This window comes from Coenobita brevimanus, chromosome 92 (genome assembly GCF_032717465.1).
Source record: "Coenobita brevimanus isolate Jiangsu-jjx chromosome 92, ASM3271746v2, whole genome shotgun sequence".
Taxonomy (NCBI): Eukaryota; Metazoa; Arthropoda; class Malacostraca; order Decapoda; family Coenobitidae; genus Coenobita; species Coenobita brevimanus.
In genome coordinates, this window is record NC_137045.1 from 20,842,100 (window position 1) to 20,864,308 (window position 22,209).

General features: G+C 48.1%; 1 protein-coding gene across 5 annotated transcripts in view; it reads left to right on the forward strand.

The window, feature by feature from the left end:
- by (focal adhesion protein tensin) overlaps positions 1-3,438 on the forward strand; it is a 272,729-nt gene extending 269,291 nt beyond the window's left edge. For all 5 annotated transcript variants that reach the window (XM_080282141.1, XM_080282143.1, XM_080282144.1 and 2 more), the window contains one exon: positions 2,765-3,438. In XM_080282141.1, coding sequence (XP_080138267.1) covers positions 2,765-2,921 — 157 coding nt within the window. In that variant the 3' untranslated portion in view covers positions 2,922-3,438. The remainder of the gene's footprint in view (positions 1-2,764) is intronic.
- The last annotated feature ends 18,771 nt before the right edge of the window (positions 3,439-22,209 follow it).

Sequence of the window (22,209 nt, forward strand, 5' to 3'; positions counted from 1 at the left end):
ACAAGGCTAGGTAAAAGAGTGACTTGGGAAACTCAAGTAAAACAATTTCATCCAGTTTAGACCAGACTTGGTGGAAGTATTGAGGGTAAAGCAAGAATGAATTGATTCAGTTTTCAGAACAGCCAGTCTAAGGTCAAAGTCATTGAGCATGGTCAGAGTTTGATCCATGGGTGTGTTTGTTCACAAAATAATGGAAGTACAGTAGTCTTGATCAAATTACTGTAATCCAAATTTGATGGAAGGGTTGAGGGACCGCCAGGGAGTAAATCTTATGTTTGGGAGGACAGTAGATCAAAGGTCAACATCATGGGGCAAGGTCAAGTAAATGCTCATATTTTCTTTTTCATTTAGAACAAACCTTGTGAAAGAGTTGAGTATAAGGAAAGAGTAAAAGAATTCAGTTTGGGGGACACTTAGTCAAAGGCCAAGGTCAAGTCAAACAGTTTTGATCTGAGCTGAATCTAAGTTGATGGGAGAATTAAAGATTAGGCAAGAATGAAATGAGAATAATCTGTTGATGATCAAGGTCACAGGTCAGTCAAATATTTGATCCATAGACTAGCTGGTGGATGCTGGTGTTGCACTTTTTTTCTATTGAAAAGTAACACAGAAAAATTACAATTCCAGTGGTATGAAAATGAGATACTGTATTTATGATGACTGTTAATGGTATTGGTTGCTGTGCTAAGAATAAGATTCTCTTTTATGTTTATTACTTATGGTCTTTTTGTTCTGTACTTTTTCATGTTTATTATTAGCATGACATCACTCCGCTCGGATGTACCTGACATTTTAAGAAGAGTGTATGGTGGCCTACAATACATCAGATTCAGACATCAACATTATTACCATGTCTACTCCATAACCAAGCTCATTAGACAACAAGTGAAGTGAAAATTTTCACTATTGTTTTTCCATCACAATATTGTAGGGTCCATTTGAATCATAATTTTCTTAATTGGTCATGAATAGTAAATTTTCTTGTAATGAGAAATGAAGTGAAAGTTGTGTTTTGTAGTCAGCATCATAACTTTACACCACATTTGGACCCTAACTTTAATACCATACCTTGTATTGCATAACTAAGCTTCATTGACGAGGTGAAGTGAAAAGGAAGTGATATTCTATAACAGGAGTTGCTAGGAGGGAAGTATGAGCAGTTGTGGTAATGTGGTTAGGTCCTGAGCAGTTATGATGGTAACATGTAGTTGCCTTGAACTAACTAGGCTGAGTGATGCATATTATGTCCACCAATCCCTACAATTTATGTAAATTACTTTTTTCCTTATGCTGGCAGCCAAAGTAATACTTTATATAATACCATAGTACATTATTATGTCATTTGTATGCTGGCAAGGTTTTTGAGGTAATTTTGGTAGAGGTATAAGAGAAAAGGGGTAACTGTGGCTGAGTGGCAAGTAGCAGGTAGGCCTTTATAAAGGCTTTTGCATACTGTACCTATATGAAGCAATATTGGTTAACCTGCAAGAAGCAGGTAAGTGCATTACTTGAGGTTTTGACAGTCTGTGTATGAATACTTCAGAGAATTGCTTAACGTCCATTGTTATTTACTGCTAAACCACTTACAGGCAGTCTGTAGCTGCCACACAAGTCCCATACATGCATGTGTGAAAAGAGATTTATCTGTATATTGATTAATGAAGGGTTTCCTACCATTGCTGTTGTGGTGACTATACTGTACACAGTCACACAGCATATACTTTCTTTTCTTCTTCAGGCATGTCATATAACCAAGAAATAATATCAGGGTACAGTATATGCAGCTGTTTGGTATATAGGACATACACTGTCTATTCCACACAATACACTTCATTGTAGAAATAGCAAGTTTTCAAATATTCTGAACTGCAGAATTTCTCCTATCCAAGTTGCAGTGTTATGTGACAGTGTATAGTGTAATTCTAAACAGGTTCTGGACAGTTCACTTATGCTGTGTGAACTCCCACACAGCCATTCAGTGGTGCCATACCACTGTACACTACTAAGCTTGTGTACAGTCAAAAGCAAAAAATTCCTCACCCTAAACATCTTTTCAAGAACTCTTGATAAAACATAACTACATACAGTACACACTATAAATTGCACTGTGCAAAATCAGTAATCATGGTTGGCCCAGACCCCTTTCATTTAGAGAATAAGGAGGGAGAGTATGTTAGCATATCATATATGGCCAAGAAAAATATTATTACAGCACTGCTTCTTACCACAAAGTATTTGATCCTTAATACTTTGAACACAGTTATTTTAATATTATTTCACATCACTTTTAGATGTAAATATGCTGCATAAAATGTGTAAGTAAATTATGTTGATGAAGGTACTCACAAATTTTTACATCAAGCACTGATTATTGTGTTCATCCTCATCACTTACATGTTTCTGACACTACTGTTCCTGTGTTTCTTGTGCATGTATTTGTTGTTTCATATTTTATTTTTACAAGTGCATATTATTAAACCACTTATTACTGCTGCATTTATAGTATTTTAGTGTATCCTCAGAAACCTATACATTCTTTAAGACTGCAAGCATGATGGATCACTTCAGAAACTGACAAGACCAAAAGGTTTAAAAATAATAAAAATGTAAGGCACAAGCATAAATGTAGGTTGAGATTAAGTTTTAAATGAATTCGTTCAGTACACAGAGTGCTTCACTAACTATATCTAACTCTCCTGTAATTGGTAATTAGTGACTTTTAATTTTAGGGCAGTGATAATGATTTAATAATTTTCCATTTCAGTCGGATCTTTGGATTCGTGGCCAAGAAGGGTTCAAGCCGCACTGAAAATCAGTGTCACATATTAGCAGAACTGGAGCCAGAACAGCCAGCCACAGCCATCTGCAACTTTGTCACCAAAGTCATGATGACCAGCGTTAGTAGACCTAACCTCGTCTGAGCACTGCAAGAGCGGCAGTAGTATAAGGTGCAATAAATACCAGCAGCTGGAATAAACAAGAAAATGTGGAGATAATAGATTGGAACTAAAAAAAGTGATTGGGATAGGAAACTTAGAAAATTTTATAAATTAAAAACCATAGTCGGGCCTCAGTAAGTAATAAAATGATTAGGAAAGGGTTGTTCTTGGAAAATCTACTATCAAGTGAACTAAAATTACATTGTATGAAAAACAAAAGTGCTTCTGTTCTGGGACATGATTAAAACCAGCAACTTATGGGAAGAGGTATCAAGATACATAGTAGAATAGTTGGGATTCAGTCAGTCCTTACCAATAGCAAAACTTAATTAGGATTATCAGGAGCAACTCACCCTTAAGAACCCAAAACTTGCTCATTATACTGTAGGTACAATTGATTAAAAGTCAAACATAATGAATTTCCAGTCCATCACAAGTAGGTTGTAAATACCAGTTAAAGAAACTAAATTATATATATATATATATATATATATATATATATATAGTATAAACATATATATATATATATATATATATATATATATATATATAGTATAAACATATATATATATATATATATATATCTAGAGGAATTTTTCACTGGGGACCTAATATTTTTGTTAGTAAGGATTATTTATTATATGATTAATTTTGATTGGATATTTCAAAATACTTGCTTCAGCATGTGCAAGACCCTTTTTTTGAGATCAAACATAATCAGGGATGTTCAACAACAAAAAAGACTGCCAGCTGGGTAATGATGTAGACTTTACTTACAGTTAAGGACAAAATAACTTAGTTCGTAAAAGCAGTGTGATCATTTTTATGCAAGGATCTGAATGGATTAGAAGAGTGCAAAGTTTACCCTGATCTTCGGATGTAGCTTCTGGTAGTTTGGGTGTTGACCAACAAAATCAAAGTAATTAAGTGAAATTTCTAGCATATACTGTATGACTCAATTTTCCACGTTGCTATAAATTAGATATCACTTCATTACTGCTCAAAAAAAAAAAAAAATGAGCATGCAAAGAACTGTGAAAAATATACCTATATATAAGTACAGTGTTGTGTAATTTTCTATATGCACTTAAAGATCATACATGAAGCATTTTTTCACGCCATACATGTGTTTTAACAAATCAAATACTAAAGAAACTTGTCTCATTGTTTCTGCTTTATATGTGCATTTCCATGGTTACTGTGACTGTCATATCATTATATACTTTCATTGCTAGGGGCAGATGATGAGAGAAATTTGTCTGGTTTCCATTTAATGTTCACATGCATATATATTTCTTCCCTGTAGGATATGCAATAATGACCATTGAGTCTCGCTTTAATTATGCACCACTGGATCGTTATGCAAGTGTTATTCATGTTCCAGGAACTGTTACAACTACTACTCATTATTATCATTATTATTATATTCATTAACACATTTTTTTGCAAATATGTGTATTATTTGTATTTAATGTACATCTGCAGTTATAGTGTGCGTATACTAAGGTTAACTCCTCTTCCTGCCCCCTCGCCCCTTTCCCCAGTGGAGTTTGAAAAGTGTAAATTTTGTATCTAGTTTTTAATGTAGTCATTTCCCCTTTTTATCGGCAGCCTCAATCATATGCACTGATGGAAGTAATATTTAATCACACAGGACAAGCATTGTGTGGGTTCCAGGCATGTTAGTAAAAGTGATTTTGTACATACTGTCCATATATTAAGTGATAGTCAACTTGAGAAACTGACCAAAAATATGAACTGTGAAACCTTCCCACCTGTAACACAACAAAACTCTCTTCCTGGACAGATAGAGGGTTAGACACAGTGAGAGAGTGTTGAGTAGCACAAGACACAATTTTGCAGTTAAAAAGAGAAAGTGTTCATTTGTATACCAAGTTTGTGGTGGTAAAACTTATCATATTTACACTGAATAAATAATTACAAGTGTTGTGTATACATTTATTTTTGCCAGACGAGATAATAGGTATTCACAATGCGCCTGGATATTTGACTAAATAAGAGGAAGCCGGTAGTTCCTTTTAACACTTATAAGGTGCTTCTTAACTCATGTAAAATGACCTCTTTCAAGCTTCTTCCAAAAAATAAAGAACAATTTAAATGGTTTGTTTATTCCTTTTGGTTATATGGTATGATATAATAGTAATTTGGAATTTAATGCAGCCAGTCACTGCCAAATAAATATATATACTGGTAATATATATACCGGTATATGTATCAATCAATCAATCAATCATTTCCTGTGGCACCCCATGGGATGCATAGGGCCTCGATGAACTCTCTCACCAATATTTGTCTCTTGCCATCTCTTTCAGGTCCCACCAACACTCCTCTCCTACTTCTCTATTCATTGTCCTCAGCCAGGTTTCCCTCGGCCTACCTCTACCTCTTCTTCCTCTAACAGTCCACTCTGGCACATCCTGTATTAAACTGCCTTCTTTTCTGTATATGTGCCCCAGCCACTTCCAGCGAGACAGTCTCCCATATTCATTAACTGGTTCCATGCTCGCAATATCCCATACTCTTTCATTTGTAACTCTGTCTTGCCACTTTACCCCAAGAATCCTTCTCGGTATTTTATTCTCAAATCCTAATACTTTCTGATCTGTTGCAATTGCACTGTACCATGACACATGCCCATAAATTAAGATTGGTCTAACCATGGACCTGTAAATTTTCACTTTAGTACGTACCGAAAGCATATTAATATTCCAAACAGATTTCAGCATTCCAACAGCGTGCCAAGCCTGTCTAATCCTCTCCTCAATTTCATTGTTTAATGATCCATTAGATGATACAATCGTTCCCAGATATCTAAGTTTTCTACATTCTTCACCACATTATTCCCAATTACACAATCGATTTGGTTCTCCACGTTCATATTAATAATTTCAGTCTTTCCACAATTTACTACCAATCCCACTTTTTCTCCTTCCTCCACCAGACAATCAAGCACCCTCTGCATCTCTTAAATACTTCCGCAAATCAGTACAATATCCTCAGCATAGTCCAAATCCATCAGCTTCTTATTTTCTTTCCAGTTAATTCCTGCACCTGTTCTCCTTACAACCTTTCTCATAACATAATCCATAACCAAAACAAACAGCAATGGCGAAAGAACTCCTCCTTGAATCACGCCTGACCTAACTTCAAATGGATCACACAAAGAACCACCCACCATTACCTTACAAAAAGTACCTTCATGCAGGCTTCTAATAATATTTACAAACTTTTCTGGTATACCATAGAATCTCATAATTTTCAATATAGCTCCATGTGAAACACTATCAAATGCCTTTTCAGAATCCACAAAACACATACTAAGTGGCATTTTCATCTTATTAGCTTGTTGCATTAGATGCCTTACAATAAAAATCTGATCATTTACAACCTCGACCCTTTCTAAATCCCACTTGTTCTTCTCTGAAAATTTTATCAATTACTGGCTCTATTCTGTTCAACAAGATTTTGGAAAAGACTTTTGCAACTACAGGTGTCAAAATTATCCCCCTCCAATTGCCACACACACTTAAATCTCCCTTTTGTGGTACTTTTATAATCACTCCATTTTTCCACTCTTCTGGAATTCCACCATTATCCCAAGCCACATTAAAAAGTTTCAAAAGCGCATTCATCAACTCATCATTTTCCGCCTTAAGCATTTCAGGAAATATTCCATCCTCTCCTGGGGCCTTAGAATATACTGTATATATATATTGTAATGCTAGGTGTTTTAGGTTCGGCTTCCCATCCCATAAATGCCTGGCATATAGCGGGGCTCTCTTTCGAGACCGGGGCTTAGACAAATAAGAGAGAGGCAGGACACAAAAACTCCAGGCAACTACCTTACATGTGTATTGCTTAGTTGGACAGGGGGACGAGTAGATGTTACAGGCACAAGTACACTAGGCGATTACAAACTCTTATGTCTAAATATGGTTAGCAGTATCTCGCAGGATACTGTTTTGGGTCACAGTGAATAGCACTTGAAGCAGAATGTCCTTAATTAGGGAAGTCCAGGTTTTCTATGCTTGTGGTGTTGTTAAGGTTATTCCTCACTGGGGAGTGTTGCTTAAGGCACTGGGGTCTGATTATGGTCTTAGTACTATGAGATATTTTCTGATGGTAGCGTATTTACTTAGTTACCCCCAACTCGTATTTTGTGTTTAAACTGTTACTGTCACTCACTCCACCATTTTGGTATTGTTATTGAATCTTATCAAAGGGGTAGCTCACTGCTCCATCCCTTATACCCCTGGGTCACATACACTGTTCACTGTAGCTATTATTCACTCCACCACTTTGATATTATTACTGACATTCATTAGAGGGTTAGTTCACTATGCTGCCTTTGCAGTATTTGATCACTGACACTACACAATTATTGTCACCGGTTGAATCTGGCGCCGTATCAGTCAGGTGCATAGGTGGAGGGGCGGCACAGCTCTGCTACTGACAGGGCTGGGCACCACCGGGGTCCTCTGTACCTAGAGGCCACAGGATCACGCGCAGGGGCATCCGTTCTCATCCAGGGCTGTGGGTGGCGACGGGTCCTGCGCTCTCAGGGCTGGGGGTAAACAATTGCCTGAATCGGTCATTCAGGCTCCTGATGGAGGATGAGGACCTCCGCCGTCGAGGTGTGGGGAATTCCCGACTGGGAGTTTTTGGGGCGGTCTGGGGTTCCCAAGGGCTGCGGTCCCCGGAGCTTGGCGGCTCCGACAGGAAAGGGCTGCAGCACCGGTCTGCACCAGGGTCCGTCAGGTGGGTCTCCTCCAGAGCCGGTTGTAGGGAGCAGAGGCCAGGGGAGACTACGAGGCCTCTCCAATACTCCTCTAGGCCCGAGACTCCCCCTGTGTCAGGGGTCGGTGAACAAGCGTCAGTTCCAGGCGCCGGAGCGGCTACAGGCCGTCTCCTGCCGTAGGGCCTGGCTACTGGCCGTGGCTTCTTGGGGGCGTGCCTACAGGCCGTCACCAAGGCCCGGCTACTGGCTGTGGCCTGGAAGAATGGGTGGCTGCCAGCAGACCCAAAGGCACCTTCGGAGCGGCTACAGGCCATCTCCTGACGAAGATGGGAGTGGCTACAGGCCGTCTCCTTCAGGAGGGGTGTTGAGCGGCTACAGGCCGTCTCAGGGGAACACCTTCGGAGCGGCTACAGGCCATCTCCTAACGAAGGCGGGAGCAACAACAGTCCGTCTCCTCGTTACCCTCAGAGCAGCTACAGGCCGTCTCCTTCAGGAGGGGTGAGCAGCTACAGGCTGTCTCGGGGAACACCTTCGGAGCGGCTACAGGCCGCCTCCTGATGAAGGCGGGAGCAGCTACAGGCCATCTCCTTCAGGAGGGGGTTGGAGTGGCTACAGGCCATCTCAGGAAGAACACTTTCGGAGCGGCTACAGGCTGTCTCCTGACAAAGGCGGAAGCGGCTACAGGCCGTCTCCTGATTACCCTCAGAGTGGATACAGGCCGTCTCCTTAGCGAGGGGCGGGTGGCTACAGGCCGTCTCAAGGAAGACATCTTCAGAGAGGCTACAGGCTGTCTCCCTGAAACCCTCAGAGCAGCTACAGGCCGTCTCCGTAGCGAGGGGTGAGTGGCTACAGGCCGTCTCCTTAGCGAGGGGTGAGTGGCTACAGGCCGTCTCTAGAGTGCTGGCAGGAGCTGGATAGGCAGCTCCACCCCTTAGCTGGTTGGTGACGGCTCGCCCGGGAGGTAGTCTGGTATTCCTGCTATGGTGGCGGCGGGCGAGCTCCGGGTCACAGGGGCGCGCTGCCCGGGCTGACATGCCGTTCTCGCTCCGAGTCCCAGCTCGCTGTCGTTGCTCCTCTGTGGGCTCCTTGTGGGGGTGTCTGGGCATTCTCGAGGGCACTATACTGCATTATATATATATATATATATATATATATATATACTGTGGGCTCCTTGTAGGGGTGTCTGGGCATTCTCTGGGGCACTATACTGCATTATATATATATATATATATATAGAGAGAGAGAGAGAGAGAGAGAGAGAGAGAGAGAGAGAGATAGATAGATAGATAAATATATGTAATACTAGGTGTTTTAGGGTCCGGCTTCCCGTTCCGTAGCCTAAACGCCTAGTGTGTAGCGGGGCTCTCTTTCTAGACTGGAGCTTAGACAAATAGGAGAGAGGTAGGACACAAAAACTCAAGGCAAGAACCTTACACGTGTATTACTAAGTTGGACAGAGGAACGAGTAGGTGTCACCAATACAGATGCATTGGACAATTATAACTCTTACGTCTAGATGTGGGTTATCAGTATCGCACAGGATACTGCTCGGATCAAAGTGAATAGCACTTGAGGCAGAGTATTATTAATTATAGGAAGTCTGGGTTTTCTGTACTCGTGGAGCCGCTAATATTGTTCCTTGTTGGTAAGTGTTTCTTTGGCACTGGGGTCTGGATATGGGCTTAGTATTGGAAGGTATATTCTGGTGGTAGCGTATTCATTCTGATAGACCCGACTCTCACTGGGTGGCCGTATTTGCGGTTACACTGTCACTGTTACTCACTCCACAACTTTGATATTGGCACTGACTTACATTAGTGGGTTAGTTCACTGTTCTGCCTCTGTGTTACTAGGTTACAGACACTGTACTATCACTGTCACTCCTTTCGGATCCTGGCGTCGTGGCAGTCAGGCAAAAGGGCGGCGGAGGTGTCCCAGCTTTACTACTGACGGGGCTGGGTACCCTCGGAGGCCTCTACATCCAGAGGCCACGGGATCACGTGCAGGGGAGTCCTCTCTCGCCCGGGGCTGTGGGTGGCGAAGGGCCTTGCGCTCACGGGGCTGGGGCGGAAGTACGGCCCTCAGGGCTGGGGCCGAATAACTGCCTGAACCTTTCGTTCAGGCTCCCCACGGAGGACGAGGATCTCTGGCGTCGAGGTGCGGGGAGTTCCCACCCAGGAGTCCTGGTGGCGATCTGGGGCTCCCGAGGGCTGCGGTCCCCGGTGCTGTGGCACCTATCTGCATCGGGGTCCGTCAGGTGGGCCTTCTCCAGAGCCGGTTGTAGGGAGCAGAGGCCGGGGGAGACCACAGGGCCTTTCCAGTACTCCTCTAGGCCCGGGACTCCCTCTGGGTCGTGGATCGGGGAACAGGTGTCAGCTTCTGATGGAGGAGCGGCCACAGGCTGTCTCCTGCCGTAGGGCCCGGCTGCTGGCCGTAACCTTCTAGGGGCGTGGCTACCGGTCGTCGCCAAGGCCCGGGTACTGGCCATGGCCTGGGGGAGGGAGCAGCTACTAGCAGACCCAAGGGCACCTTCGGAGCAGCTACAGGCCGTCTCCTGATTCCCCTCAGAGCGGCTACAGGCCGTCTCGAGAAGAGCACCTTCGGAGCAGCTACAGGCCATCTCCTGACGAAGGTGGGAGTGGCTACAGGCTGTCTCCTGAATCAACTCAGAGCGGCTATAGGCCGTCTCCTTCAGGAAGGTTGAGCGGCTACAGGGCGTCTCGAGAAGGGCACCTTCGGAGCGACTGCAGGCTGCCTCCTGATGAAGGCGGGAGCAGCTACAAGCCATCTCCTGATTTCCCTCAGAGCGGCTACAGGCCGTCTCCTTCAGGAGGGTTGAGCGGCTCCAGGCCGTCTCGAGGAAGACACCTTCAGAGCGGCTACAGGCCGTCTCCTGATGAAGGCGGGAGCGGCTACAGGCCGTCTCCTGATTTCCCTCAGAACGGCTATAGGCTGTCTCCTTCAGGAGGGTTGAGTGGCTGCAGGCCGTTTTGAGGAAGACACCTTCAGAGCGGCTACAGGCCATCTCCTGACGAAGGTGGGAGTGGCTACAGGCCGTCTCCTTATTGCCCTCAGAGCGGCTACAGGCCGTCTCGAGAAAGACACCTTTAGACCGGCTACAGACCGTCTCCTGACGAAGGCGGGAGTGGCTACAGGTCATCTTCTGATTTCCCTCAGAGCAGCTATAGTCCATCTTCAGGAAGGTTGAGTGGCTACAGGCCGTCTCAGGAGTGCTGGCAGGAGCTGGAGAAACAGCTCCACCCTGAAGCTGGTTGGGGAAGGCTCACCCAGAAGGTAGTCTAGTATTCCTGCTATGGTGGCGGCAGGTGAGCTCTGGGTCTTAGGGGCGCAGCCAGGGCGGACTTATGCTGTTGTCACTCCGAGTCCCAGAGCGCTGTCATTGCTCCTCTATGGGCTCCTTGTGGGGGTGTCAGGGTGCCTCCTTGGGCACTATACTGCATTTTACCACCATCCGCTGGGAAAAAGTCACGTCCCTGTGACTGGAGGTGGTAAACTTTGGTGTCATAGGTGGTGTAGACTGGCTGTAGGTGTTGGAGGAGGGCGTGCCAGGCTGTGGTGGCGGAGTTCTTGTCTTGTTGCTCATCGCAGGTGAGGAAGAGGGTGGATGAGTCAGTGGAGGAGCGGAGGATTTGTAGGAGGTGGTGAGGTCCTCGGACCTGTTGTTTCCATCCAAGGGGCAGTGCCCATACAGCTCGTTGAATCTTCATAGTGCTGGTTGTTGTCCTTGGTGCAGGGATGTGTTGAATGCTGGAGATGGATGGTGAATGTGGAGTTTTATGCTGGGGTAATGCAGCGTAGTGTCTCTGGGGCGTGTAGGTGGCCGGGATTTGTGCTTGGTGTATCATGAGTGTGAGGTGATTTAGGGCAGGGGTAGGGGTGTGATTTTGCAATGAGGTGGGTGGGGTGGGAGAGTGGGTGTATTGGGCGGGTGGGCAGGAGAGACACCCGGAGCATGTGACAGTTGTTTTGAGGGTGAGTGTGGGTGGTGAGTGTGGGTGTGCGGAGTTGGCGTGTGTGTGAGATGCATGGAGCACACAAGGGCGGTAGTGGGGCGGCAGGTGTGTGGGCGGCACGGCGTGGGGAGTGGGGTGTGGGGTGAGTGGGTGGTGGTGTCATGGGGCCGTGGGCGGTGCAGGTGGAGTTGGGGGCGCGTGCAGGCGGCCGGCTGGGCGTTGCAGGGTGGTGGTGGGGAGCGGCTGGGGCTGGGACGTGGTGGGCATAGTGGGTGTGGGGGTGTGAGCGGGACATGCGGTGCTGGGCATGGGAGAGGAGGCGGCGGGTGGTGAGGAGGTGGGGGAGTGGCGGGGTGTTGGTGGTGTTGGTGGGTTATCAGTTGAGGTGTGATGCGGCGTGACGGAAGGTGAGGTGGCAGCGGCGGGGAAGGGGGAGGGAGAGAGAGAGGGGGAGGAGGAGATGTAGCAGTCGTAGTGGTAGGGGGGGACGGCACGGGGGGAGAGGGTGGGACATGGCATGGGGGTTGGGCGGAGGGGGCAGGAGTGCGAAAGGGGCACACGTGCCGGGTTTGGAGGGTGCGGGGAGTGCCGTGGTACTCGACAGTTACCTGATAGGGGTTAGGGACTCGGATGATGGTATGGGGTCCCGTGAAACGCAGCGCAAGCTTGTGAGGGGTGGGGAGCCGGGCTATCATAACCGTGTCACCTGGCTTATAGGGATTGGAGGCAGTGTCAGGGCTGAGGTCCAGGTTGTTTTGGAGGTGGGTCAGGCGGCGTTTGAGGTGGTGTAACGGGTCTGTTGTGGAGGTTGAGGTGGGGGGTTGCAAATCCTGCCGAAGGGGCAGGAGGAGCGGTGTTTCCCTGAACACTTGCTCACATGGTGAAATTCCGTCCTCTTGGGGGCAGGAGTTGATGCCCCATAGCACAATTTTTACATGGGCAAGCCAGTCGTTGTTTTTAGTGGCTTCTATACGGGTGCGGAGCTGATTCATCAGTGTGCAATGGCTGCGCTCGCATGCGACATTCCCTTGGGGCCAGTAAGGGGATGAGTGGGAGATGTTATAACTGAAGATATGGGCCAGCTCCTCCCAGATCTTACTGGTGAATTCGGGTACAATATCTGAGTGGATCACTTGCGGGATGCCAAAGTAGGGGAACACATGCTGAAGGTGGGCATCAGCCACTGCAACAGCGTGGTGTTCCTTTGCTGGGGAGGCCACGACGAATTTAGAGTACGTGTCGATGAAAGTGATCACGTACCTATAGCCTGATTTTGGAGGTAAGGGTCCCACCATGTTGATTGCCAACAGCTGCCAAGGCTTGTGGGCAGTAATATGGCCCGACGGACCTGCGGTACGGGTGATGTCTTTACCAAGGGCGCACGCACGGCAGGTTTGGATAATTTCCTTGGCAAGGGCGGAAGGATTTGGCACCCAATAGGTGTCATTGAAGACCTGCAGTGGTTTTTTTTGTACCCAGGTGAATGCCGTTGTGGGTTTTCAGGTGTTGTACGGCATTGAGGGTGGTGTCAGGGGCTAGGAGGATATGTCCTGACGGGGTAAATAGGTGGTCACCCTGGCGATACAATTTCTTGAAAAGGTGTTGGGGGATCCAGGGGGGTCGCTCTTTGCGATGCCACTGCTGAAGGAGGTCTGGCTCCGGCTGGGCGGCATGGATGGGGGGCCGAGAGAGGGCGTCTGTGTTGGTATGGAGTTTGCCGGGGCGGTACGAGATTTCATAGTTGAATTCCTCCAGGGTTTCGCGCCACCGGTTGAGCTGGGCATTGTGGGTGTCAGACTCCTGCAACCACTGGAGGGACTGGTGATCAGTGATGATAGTGACTTGGGTCCTGGAGAGATATGCCTGGAAGTGCTCAAGTGCTCAGATGATACCTAGACATGCTCTCTTGGTGGCGGCATAATTCTTCTCTGTCTGATTTAGGGTTCAGCTGGCACAGGCAATGATGTGCTTGCAGTCCTCTTGGACTTGCACTAGCAAAGAGCCGATGGCAATTAGGGAGAAGTCTGTATAGAGCCGGAATGGGAGGGCATAGTCGGGAAAGGCCACGATGGGGGCAAAAATGAGCTTATCTTTAAGCTGTTGGAAGGCGGCTCGTCTCTTGACAGTCCAGAGGAACGGTTCCCCCTTACAGGTCAGGTCGTGGAGCGGTTTGGCAATGTGGGCAAACCCCTTCACAAAACGGCAGTAGTAGGATGTCAAGCCGAAGAAGGCCTGGATCCCGTGAATGTCTTGTGGTTGGGGTATGTCCGCGATGGCACGGGTTTGTCTGGGTTGGGAGATATGCCAGCCTGGGAGATGACGTGCCCCATGAATGAGACAGTTCTGGCTGTCAGGACGCACTTGGTGGGCTGGAGTTTGAGGCCTGCCTGTTGGATCCTGGTGAAAACCCGGTGGAGGCGCTGCAGGTGGTCGGCCCAGGTCTAACTGAAAACGATGACGTCATCCAGGTATGCGAGACAGATCTCCCATGTGAGGCCGCTGAGGGCGGATTCCATTAACCTGGAGAAGGTGGCGGGGGCATTACAGAGGCCGAAAGGCAAAACATTAAACTCATAATGTTTCCCGATGCTGGTCGAGAAGGCGGTTTTGTCTCTGTCCACTTGGTGTACAGGGACCTGCCAATACCCTGACTGGAGGTCGAGGGTAGAGAACCAGGAGGTGCCATATAGGGAATCCAGGGAGTCGTCTATACACGGGACTGGAGTGGCATCCTTGGTGGTTATGTTGTTAAGCTGGTGGTAGTCGACGCAGAACTGCATCGTGCCATCCTTTTTCTTCACAAAGACGACAGGGGAGGACCAGGGGCTGGTGGAGGGGGAGACAATTCTGGCTTCAATCATCTCCTGTACCTGGCGGTCTTCCTCTTCCTGCTGTTTGGGGTTCTTCCACCGGGATGGTTGTCAAATCGGTGGGCCCGTCATATGAATCTCATGAGCCAGGTAGGTGGTGTGTCCAATGTCGGCTGGTCCTGTTGCGAACAGATCCTGGAAATCCAGGAGTAAGCAGGAGAGGGTGTCTGATTGGTGAGCGGAGAGATGGTCGGAGATAGGAGGCAGGGGGGGGAGTGGCAGGGGGAGGGGGTGCAGGGCTCAGCTTCCTCCATCTCTCCAATTATGAGCCCTTTAGGGAGGGTGAGGGGCGAGGGGACGAGGTTGGCAATCCAGACTGCCATGTGATGCAGGGGGAGGAAAGTAGGGGGCAGAAGGCAGGCCGAGAGGGTTCTGGGCGGCAGGAGTGGGGAGAACAGGACAGAGGTGCCGAAGGGCCGGTTGGGGGGCACCCAGGCTTCATGGTGGGGGGGAATGGTGACGGCAGAGGAAATGGTGGCAGGAAAAGAAGGGGGGGAGGGGGTAGTGGGGGGAAGGGGAAAGAAGGGGAGGAGGGGGGGCAGAGTCTTCCATCCGGGGCCATGGTGTGCAGGTGCAGACGGTCCGGGGGGGGGGGGCGATTTACGGAACTTGAGCTGTCTGTTGCGGCAATTGATGGTGGCTCCTAACTTCTGCAACAGGTCCAATTCCAGGTATCCGTCGTAATTGCGGCAAGAAGAGTCGAATATTATGAACTGATGTTGGGTCAACACCGGTTGATGGGTGTCAACTCTCATGGCCCGTGTTTCCCCACAGATAGGCAGGGGGCCATCCCTTGCATCCACAAGGTGAGTAGCCATTGAGCGTAATGGGCCAAAGGTCAATTTGTGATGGGAGAAGTAGTGGCTATACAGGCAGGATCTGGCCGCTCCTGTATCGACCAGAAGTCTGGCTTTCACCCTGTTCAGTTTCATCTTGTAGTGAACTGGGGGACAGTATTTGGGGGAAATGATCCCCGCCACCGTGGGAAGGTGCGGAAGGCGGTCCTAAAAAATCCAACTGTCTGGGGCATGCTTCTTCTTGCTCCGATTCCTGTTCCTCGGGGTCTGTCTCCTCCACAGGTGCAGGTTCATCCTCTGTTACCTCATCCTCTAGAGAGGAAACTTTGCATTGGCCTGGGGTGGTAGTTTTCTGTCATGCAGCTTTTAATTGATCTCTGATATCGTGCAGTGGGCACCTGGAGCTGCACGCGGAGAATTCCCAGGGGTTCACTAAGATGAGGTTGGGGATCTCCCTGTGGTTGGGGCGCCGGTGGGTGGGGTGTGCCCTAGACGGGCTGGGTGCTGGGGTGGGGCTAGTATGGGGCATAGGAGGGCCGCGGACGTAGCTTGACTGGAGGAGCTGGAATCTTTGTGGAAAACTTCCTTACCACATCGATTTATTGGGGTGCAGGGCAGGAGGTCAGGAGGCGACGTTTCAGTTGAACATCCTTATCCATGTCTCCAGTCGAGTCATGGATTGTAAGGTGTTCTTTGACTATGCTGAGGAGCACTGTCAAAAGAGTATTAAAGGTGTGTTGCTCCCGGGTTTCATCATCTGCCTCCGGGTAGGCAGCAGTGACCAGACGTCTCGCCTGGAGTAAAGTATCATCTAAGTTGCCATCGAAAGTTAAACTATCCAGTTGGGATAGCACCACCACTTTAGCTAGTGACGGGGTGAAGCTTGGATCACGAGTTTCGTGAAATTCTGCCATGTGAGCCCCAGGACGATCTTGAGTTCTATATTAGTTGCCGCTTTGCCCAGCAGTGGGAGTGTGGCTACAATTTTCTGCTTGTCATCCTCAAAACCGATATTTAGCAAAGGTTTAATAATTGCCAGGTATAAGTGAACATCATACTGTTTGAGGTCGACCTTAGGTAATTGTACATGCAGTTTGGTTGCCATTTTCCAATATTTCCTGATTACCTCTCTCGTATGCCCGGGTCAAGAACCACCGCTGTCCACCAGTGTAATGCTAGGTGTTTTAGGCTCCGGCTTCCCGTCCCGTAAATGCCTAGTGTGTGGTGGGGCTCTCTTTCTAGACTGGAGCTTAGACAAATAGGAGAGAGGTAGGACACAAAAACTCAAGGCAACAACCTTACACACGTATTACTAAGTTGGACAGGGGAACGAGTAGGTGTCACCGATACAGATGCACTGGACAATTATAACTCTTACGTCTAGATATGGGTTATCAGTATCGCGCAGGATGCTGCTCAGATCAAAGTGAATAGCACTTGAGGCAGAGTATTATTAATTATAGGAAGTCTGGGTTTTCTATACTCATGGAGTCGCTAATATTGTTCCTTGTTGGTGTTTCTTTGGCACTGGGGTCTGGATATGGGTTTAGTATTAGGAGGTATTTTCTGGGGGTAGCGTATTCATTCTGATAGACCCAACTCTCACTGGGTGGCCGTATTTGCGGTTACACTGTCACTGTTACTCACTCCACCACTTTGGTATTGGCACTGACTTCCATTAGTGGGTTAGTTCACTGTTCTGCCTCTGTGTTACTAGGTCACAGACACTGTATTATCACTGTCACTTATTTCGGATCCGGGCATTGTGGCAGTCAGGTAAAAGGGCGGCGGAGGTCTGGGTACCCCAGGGGGCTCTACATCCAGAGGCCACGGGATCACTTGTGGGGGAGTCCTCTCTCGTCCGGGGCTGTGGGTGGTGAAGGGCCTTGCACTCTCGAGGCTGGGGGCAGGAGTACAGCCCTCAGGGCTCCCAACTGAGGATGAAGATCTCCGGCGTCGAGGAGCGGGGAGTTCCTGCCCGGGAATCCTGGCGGCGGTCTGGGGCTCCCAAGGGCTTCGGTCCCCGGTGCTTGGTGGCGCTGATAGGAAGGGGCTGTGGCACTAGTCTGCATTGGGGTCCATCAGGTGGGCCTTCTCCAGAGCCAGTTGCAGGGAGCAGAGGCCGGGGGAGACCACAGGGCCTCTCCAGTACTCCTCTAGGCCCGGGACTCCCTCTGGGTCATGGATCAGGGAACAGTTGTCAGCTTCTGATGGAGGAGTGGTTACAGGCCGTCTCCTGCTGTAGGGCCCGGCTGCTGGCCATAGCCTTCTAGGGGCATGGCTACTGGCCGTCGCCAATGCCCGGGTACTGGCCATGGCCTGGGGGAGAGAGCAGCTACCAGCAGACCCAAAGGCACCTTTGGAGCGGCTACAGGCCGTCTCCTGACGAAGGAGGGAGTGGCTACAGGCCGTCTCCTTCAGGAGGGTTGAGTGGCCACAGGCCGTCTCGAGAAGGGCACCGTCGGAGCAGCTTCAAGCTGTCTCCTGATGAAGGCAGGAGCAGCTAAGGCTGTCTCCTGATTGCCCTCAGAGCGGCTACAGGCCATCTCCTTCAGGAGGGTTGAGCGGCTACAGGCCGTCTTGAGAAGGGCACCTTCGGAGCAGCTACAGGCTGTCTCCTGACGAAGGCAGGAGCGGCTACAGGCCATCTCCTTATTGCCCTCAGAGCAGCTACAGGCTGTCTCCTTATTGCCCTCAGAGCGGCTACAGGCCGTCTCCTTCAGGAGGGTTGGGCGGCTACAGGTCATCTCGAGAAAGACACCTTCAGCGCGGCTACAGGCAGTCTCCTGATGAAGGCAGGAGCAGCTACAGGCCGTCTCCTTATTTAGGGTTGAGCGGCTACAGGCAGTCTCAGGGGTGCTGGCTGGAGCTGGAGAAACAGCTCCACCCCGAAGCTGGTTGGGGAAGGCTAGCCCGGGAGGTGGTCTAGTATTCCTGCTATGGTGGCAGCGGGCAAGCTCCGGGTCATAGGGGCGCACTGCCCGGGCGGACTTATGCTGTTGTCACTCTGAGTCGCGGCACTCTGTCGTTGCTCCTCTGTGGGCTCTATGTGGGGGTGTCATGGCACCTCCTAGGGCACTATACTGCATTTTAATATATATATATATATATATATATATATATATATATATATATATATATATATATATATATGTACAGTAATCCCCCCAATATCCGATGTAATAGAGCCAAAGGCACGTCTGGAAAGTGGTCCTGTCCGGATATTGGGCCCTAGCCTTCTGGACTTGTACTTATGGACCCTAACTCAGAAAAACACCTATACAACTCCCTCTGGACATTAACTGCACCTATTTAAGACTCAAATCACACCAATAAGGGACATAAAAGACTGGTAATAAATGCAAAAGAACCATAAAATGAGGTTTTGGAGGTGAGTTTATACAATATTAAACATTCTGGGTACTTACAACAAGTCCCTGGCTCCTGGACTGGTAGTTATGGACCCTAACCTAGCCTGACTCAGAAAAACATCTCCCTACTGCACATGCATAGTACCTAAGACACTACTCACACCAATAAGGGACATAAAAGAGTGAAATGAGGTGTTAGAGGTAAGTATGGAAAATACAGTACAATATGAAACATTCTGGGTTTTTACAGTAGGTCCCTGGCCATCTCGATGAATAACCCGCCTCCTCTCAGACTCTGACAGTTAGGAGTTCCTGAAGCACTTGCAGTACACTGTTCATGAAGTTTTGCACTGAACTTAGTCATTTGCACTCAGAATTCCATTCTTTTAACACTGCGCACTCTTGTCTTACTTGCGCTCCATTGTACCATAATGAAGTAAGTGTTGCACTCTGCACTTAAAGTCTTTCCACTCATAAAACAATTTTCTAAACATAACACACTCTAGTTAATTTACGTTACACTGAAAGTCAATTAAATCTTTGTCTTTTCACTCAGAACTCAAATTCCTTAACACTATGCACTGTTTTTTTTTCACTGCACAACATTGTAAATTCCCGTGTGGTCTAGTGGAGAAATTCTAAGCGTCTAATCACTGTCAAAGTCTGAGAGTAGCTCATGCAGGTGACCTAGGGGTACGTCGCTGGGTCGTGGTGATGGCGTACCCACTGCAGACGACTCTGAAGAGAGGCACAAACTCACGTCGAGTGGTGACTCCATCATGCCTGATGTGCTGGGCTGTGGCTCGGAGCATGAGGGCCTGTCTTGGGGAGGCAATGGAGTGGAGCCAGGGCTGGGCACAGCGGGGGTCGCGGTCCTGAAAAAGCTGTCAATGGTTGATTGACGCAAGGAACAACGATTTTGATGATTAATGATGCGCTGCCTGAAAGCGAGCACTTCCTCCACAAGTCTCAAGGGCCCCATCTCGCCTGTCGCAGTCTGGCTGCTCCAGGTAGTCCAGAACGAACTATAGGTGTTCCTGGAGTGCGCTCAGCTTGGGTATGGCTGGAGTAGCATCACGCTGAGAGGGGTCCACATCATCGTCGCTGTCCTCGTCGGAATCTTCAAGTTGGGTACTGACACCTGCAACTGAAGATGCGATCTCGATATCAGACAATGTCTGATACCCAGGATTGCCCTCGTCGTCATCCAACCACTCACGCACTTCGTCCACATCAAAATCATCCCCATGCGCACGTAGACATGCATGGAAGTCATCCAAGTCAAAACATAGGAAATCGTGCTCCACATCCATTCCGAGAAGCAGACGAGACCAACCATTTTCTAGAGACTTGACAGGGATTTCCTTCCATGCACTGGCCCAGTTGTAGATGGCAGACTTGATGTTGTAGCGGCGAAGGTTTTCCAAAGTCCGCTGGCCTCGCGTGTCCCGTCCCTCCCTGTGCTCGTCCTCGTCCTCGAGAACAACCATCACCTCGTCCAGGAACTTCCGTCGGTACAGCCTCTTCGTTGCCACGATCACTCCTTGGCCCATTGGTTGGATGAGAGCAGTAGTATTAGGTGGCAGAAACATGCACCTAATGCACCCATTCTCAGCCACCAACTCCTTGTCGCGTGGGTGGGCAGGTGCATTGTCGAGGAGAAGGAGGGCATTTACCTGGTCGCGTGGGATTCCCAGTTTCTCCGTCTGGTAATGGATGACCTCCTTGACAAAATGGCGGTGGAACCAGTCTTTGAAGATCTGGGCTGTGAACCATGCCTTCAAGGAATGGTACCAGACGACAGGAAGGACATCCATCACCTGACGAAGACACCGAGGCTGCTTTGCACGGCCAACAATAATGGGCTTGAGCCGGTGCATGCCATTAGCATTGGCACAACACAAAGCAGACATCTGTTGCTTGCAGAGCTTGTGGCCAGGTACACGCTTCTCCGTCTCCTCGGCTAGAGTGTTTGTAGGCAAAGAGCAATAGAATTAGCCAGTTTCATCAGCGTTGTGGACTTGACCGAGAGTGAGGCCCTCCCTGTCAATCAAGTGCTTCACCTTGTGCTGAAACTCGTCTACTCCATCCTCATTGGCGTCCAAAGCTTCGCCATAAGACTTACGGTTGGTAAGGCCATGTCGTAACTTGAACGCGAAGAGCCAACCTTCGGATGCCTTGAAGTCTAGGGCGTCGTGAAACCTTGCGAACTTCTCAGCAGCAGCCTTCAGCTCCGTGCCACGCACCATCACACCAGCAGCACATTGCTGTCGATACCAAATCAATGTGGAGCGGTCAACTTCTGCATACTTGGGAGTATACATCACCTTCCTCTCCACATTGCGTTTGCTTTTCGACGAGAAGTCAGCCGTATACTGCATGAGTTTGTCGCGGGATCTCTTGATATCAAACAAAGTAGATCAGGCCAGGTTGAATTCACAAAGGATGCATGAGGAAGACCATCCCGCATCCACCTTGTCCAATATCTCCCTCTTCTTCTCCAGAGTCAAAACCACTCTCTTCCTCTTCTCAGGCAGCGGGGCCATCATCACACACACAAAGAAGAGGCACGAGAGCAGCAGGAGAGCCTGCAGCAGGTAAGGCACCACCACAAAAGTGAGCACATGGGTGGCCATGACGATGAGCGTGCACACACAACGAGAGATGGGCGGTAAGTGGGGAGGATGCAGGGGCGCTCTAGCAGACGTCGGCGGAACGACGCACGAAAACACAGCTGGCCCGTGCTGTGCGTGCCAACTTCAAATTACGGGCGGGAAAAAGTCAGATTTTTTTTCGAATTTATTGCGGTTTTTGACCCATTTGGGGAATATTGGATCCCGGGACGAAAATGTCCAGTGATTGGGGATGTCCGGAAATTGGGCGTCCGGATATTACGGGGAATGCTATATATATATATATATATATATATATATATATATATATATATATATATATATATATATATATACATATATATATATATATATATATATATATATATATATATATATATATATATATATATACATATATATATATATATATATATATATATATATATATATATATATATATATATATATATATATATATACATACAGTATATACGAACATTACACACACACACACACACACACACACACACACACACACACACACACACACACACTGATCTCTTGATTGTCATGCACTTGGTTATGGCAATTTTTGTTATTGCTGTAAGACAGAAAGCTGCACTCCTGCCATTATCACACATTTTTCAACTAAAAAACATTGTTATTGCGCACCTGGGTTAGCTTCTGCCAACGATGATGGTGCAGCATCTGTGGATTTTGGTGGCTTCGAGGGATTCAAAGTTAAGGCCCTACTCTAGGAGTTAATCCTAGATGGTGGAGACCACTATCTTCATCCCCTAGCCTCATCTCCATCTCAGGTCTCTCCATGGTACATGTTTCTTCGGTATTATGCCTTTTTCATTACTTGCTGTTAACCTAGCCAT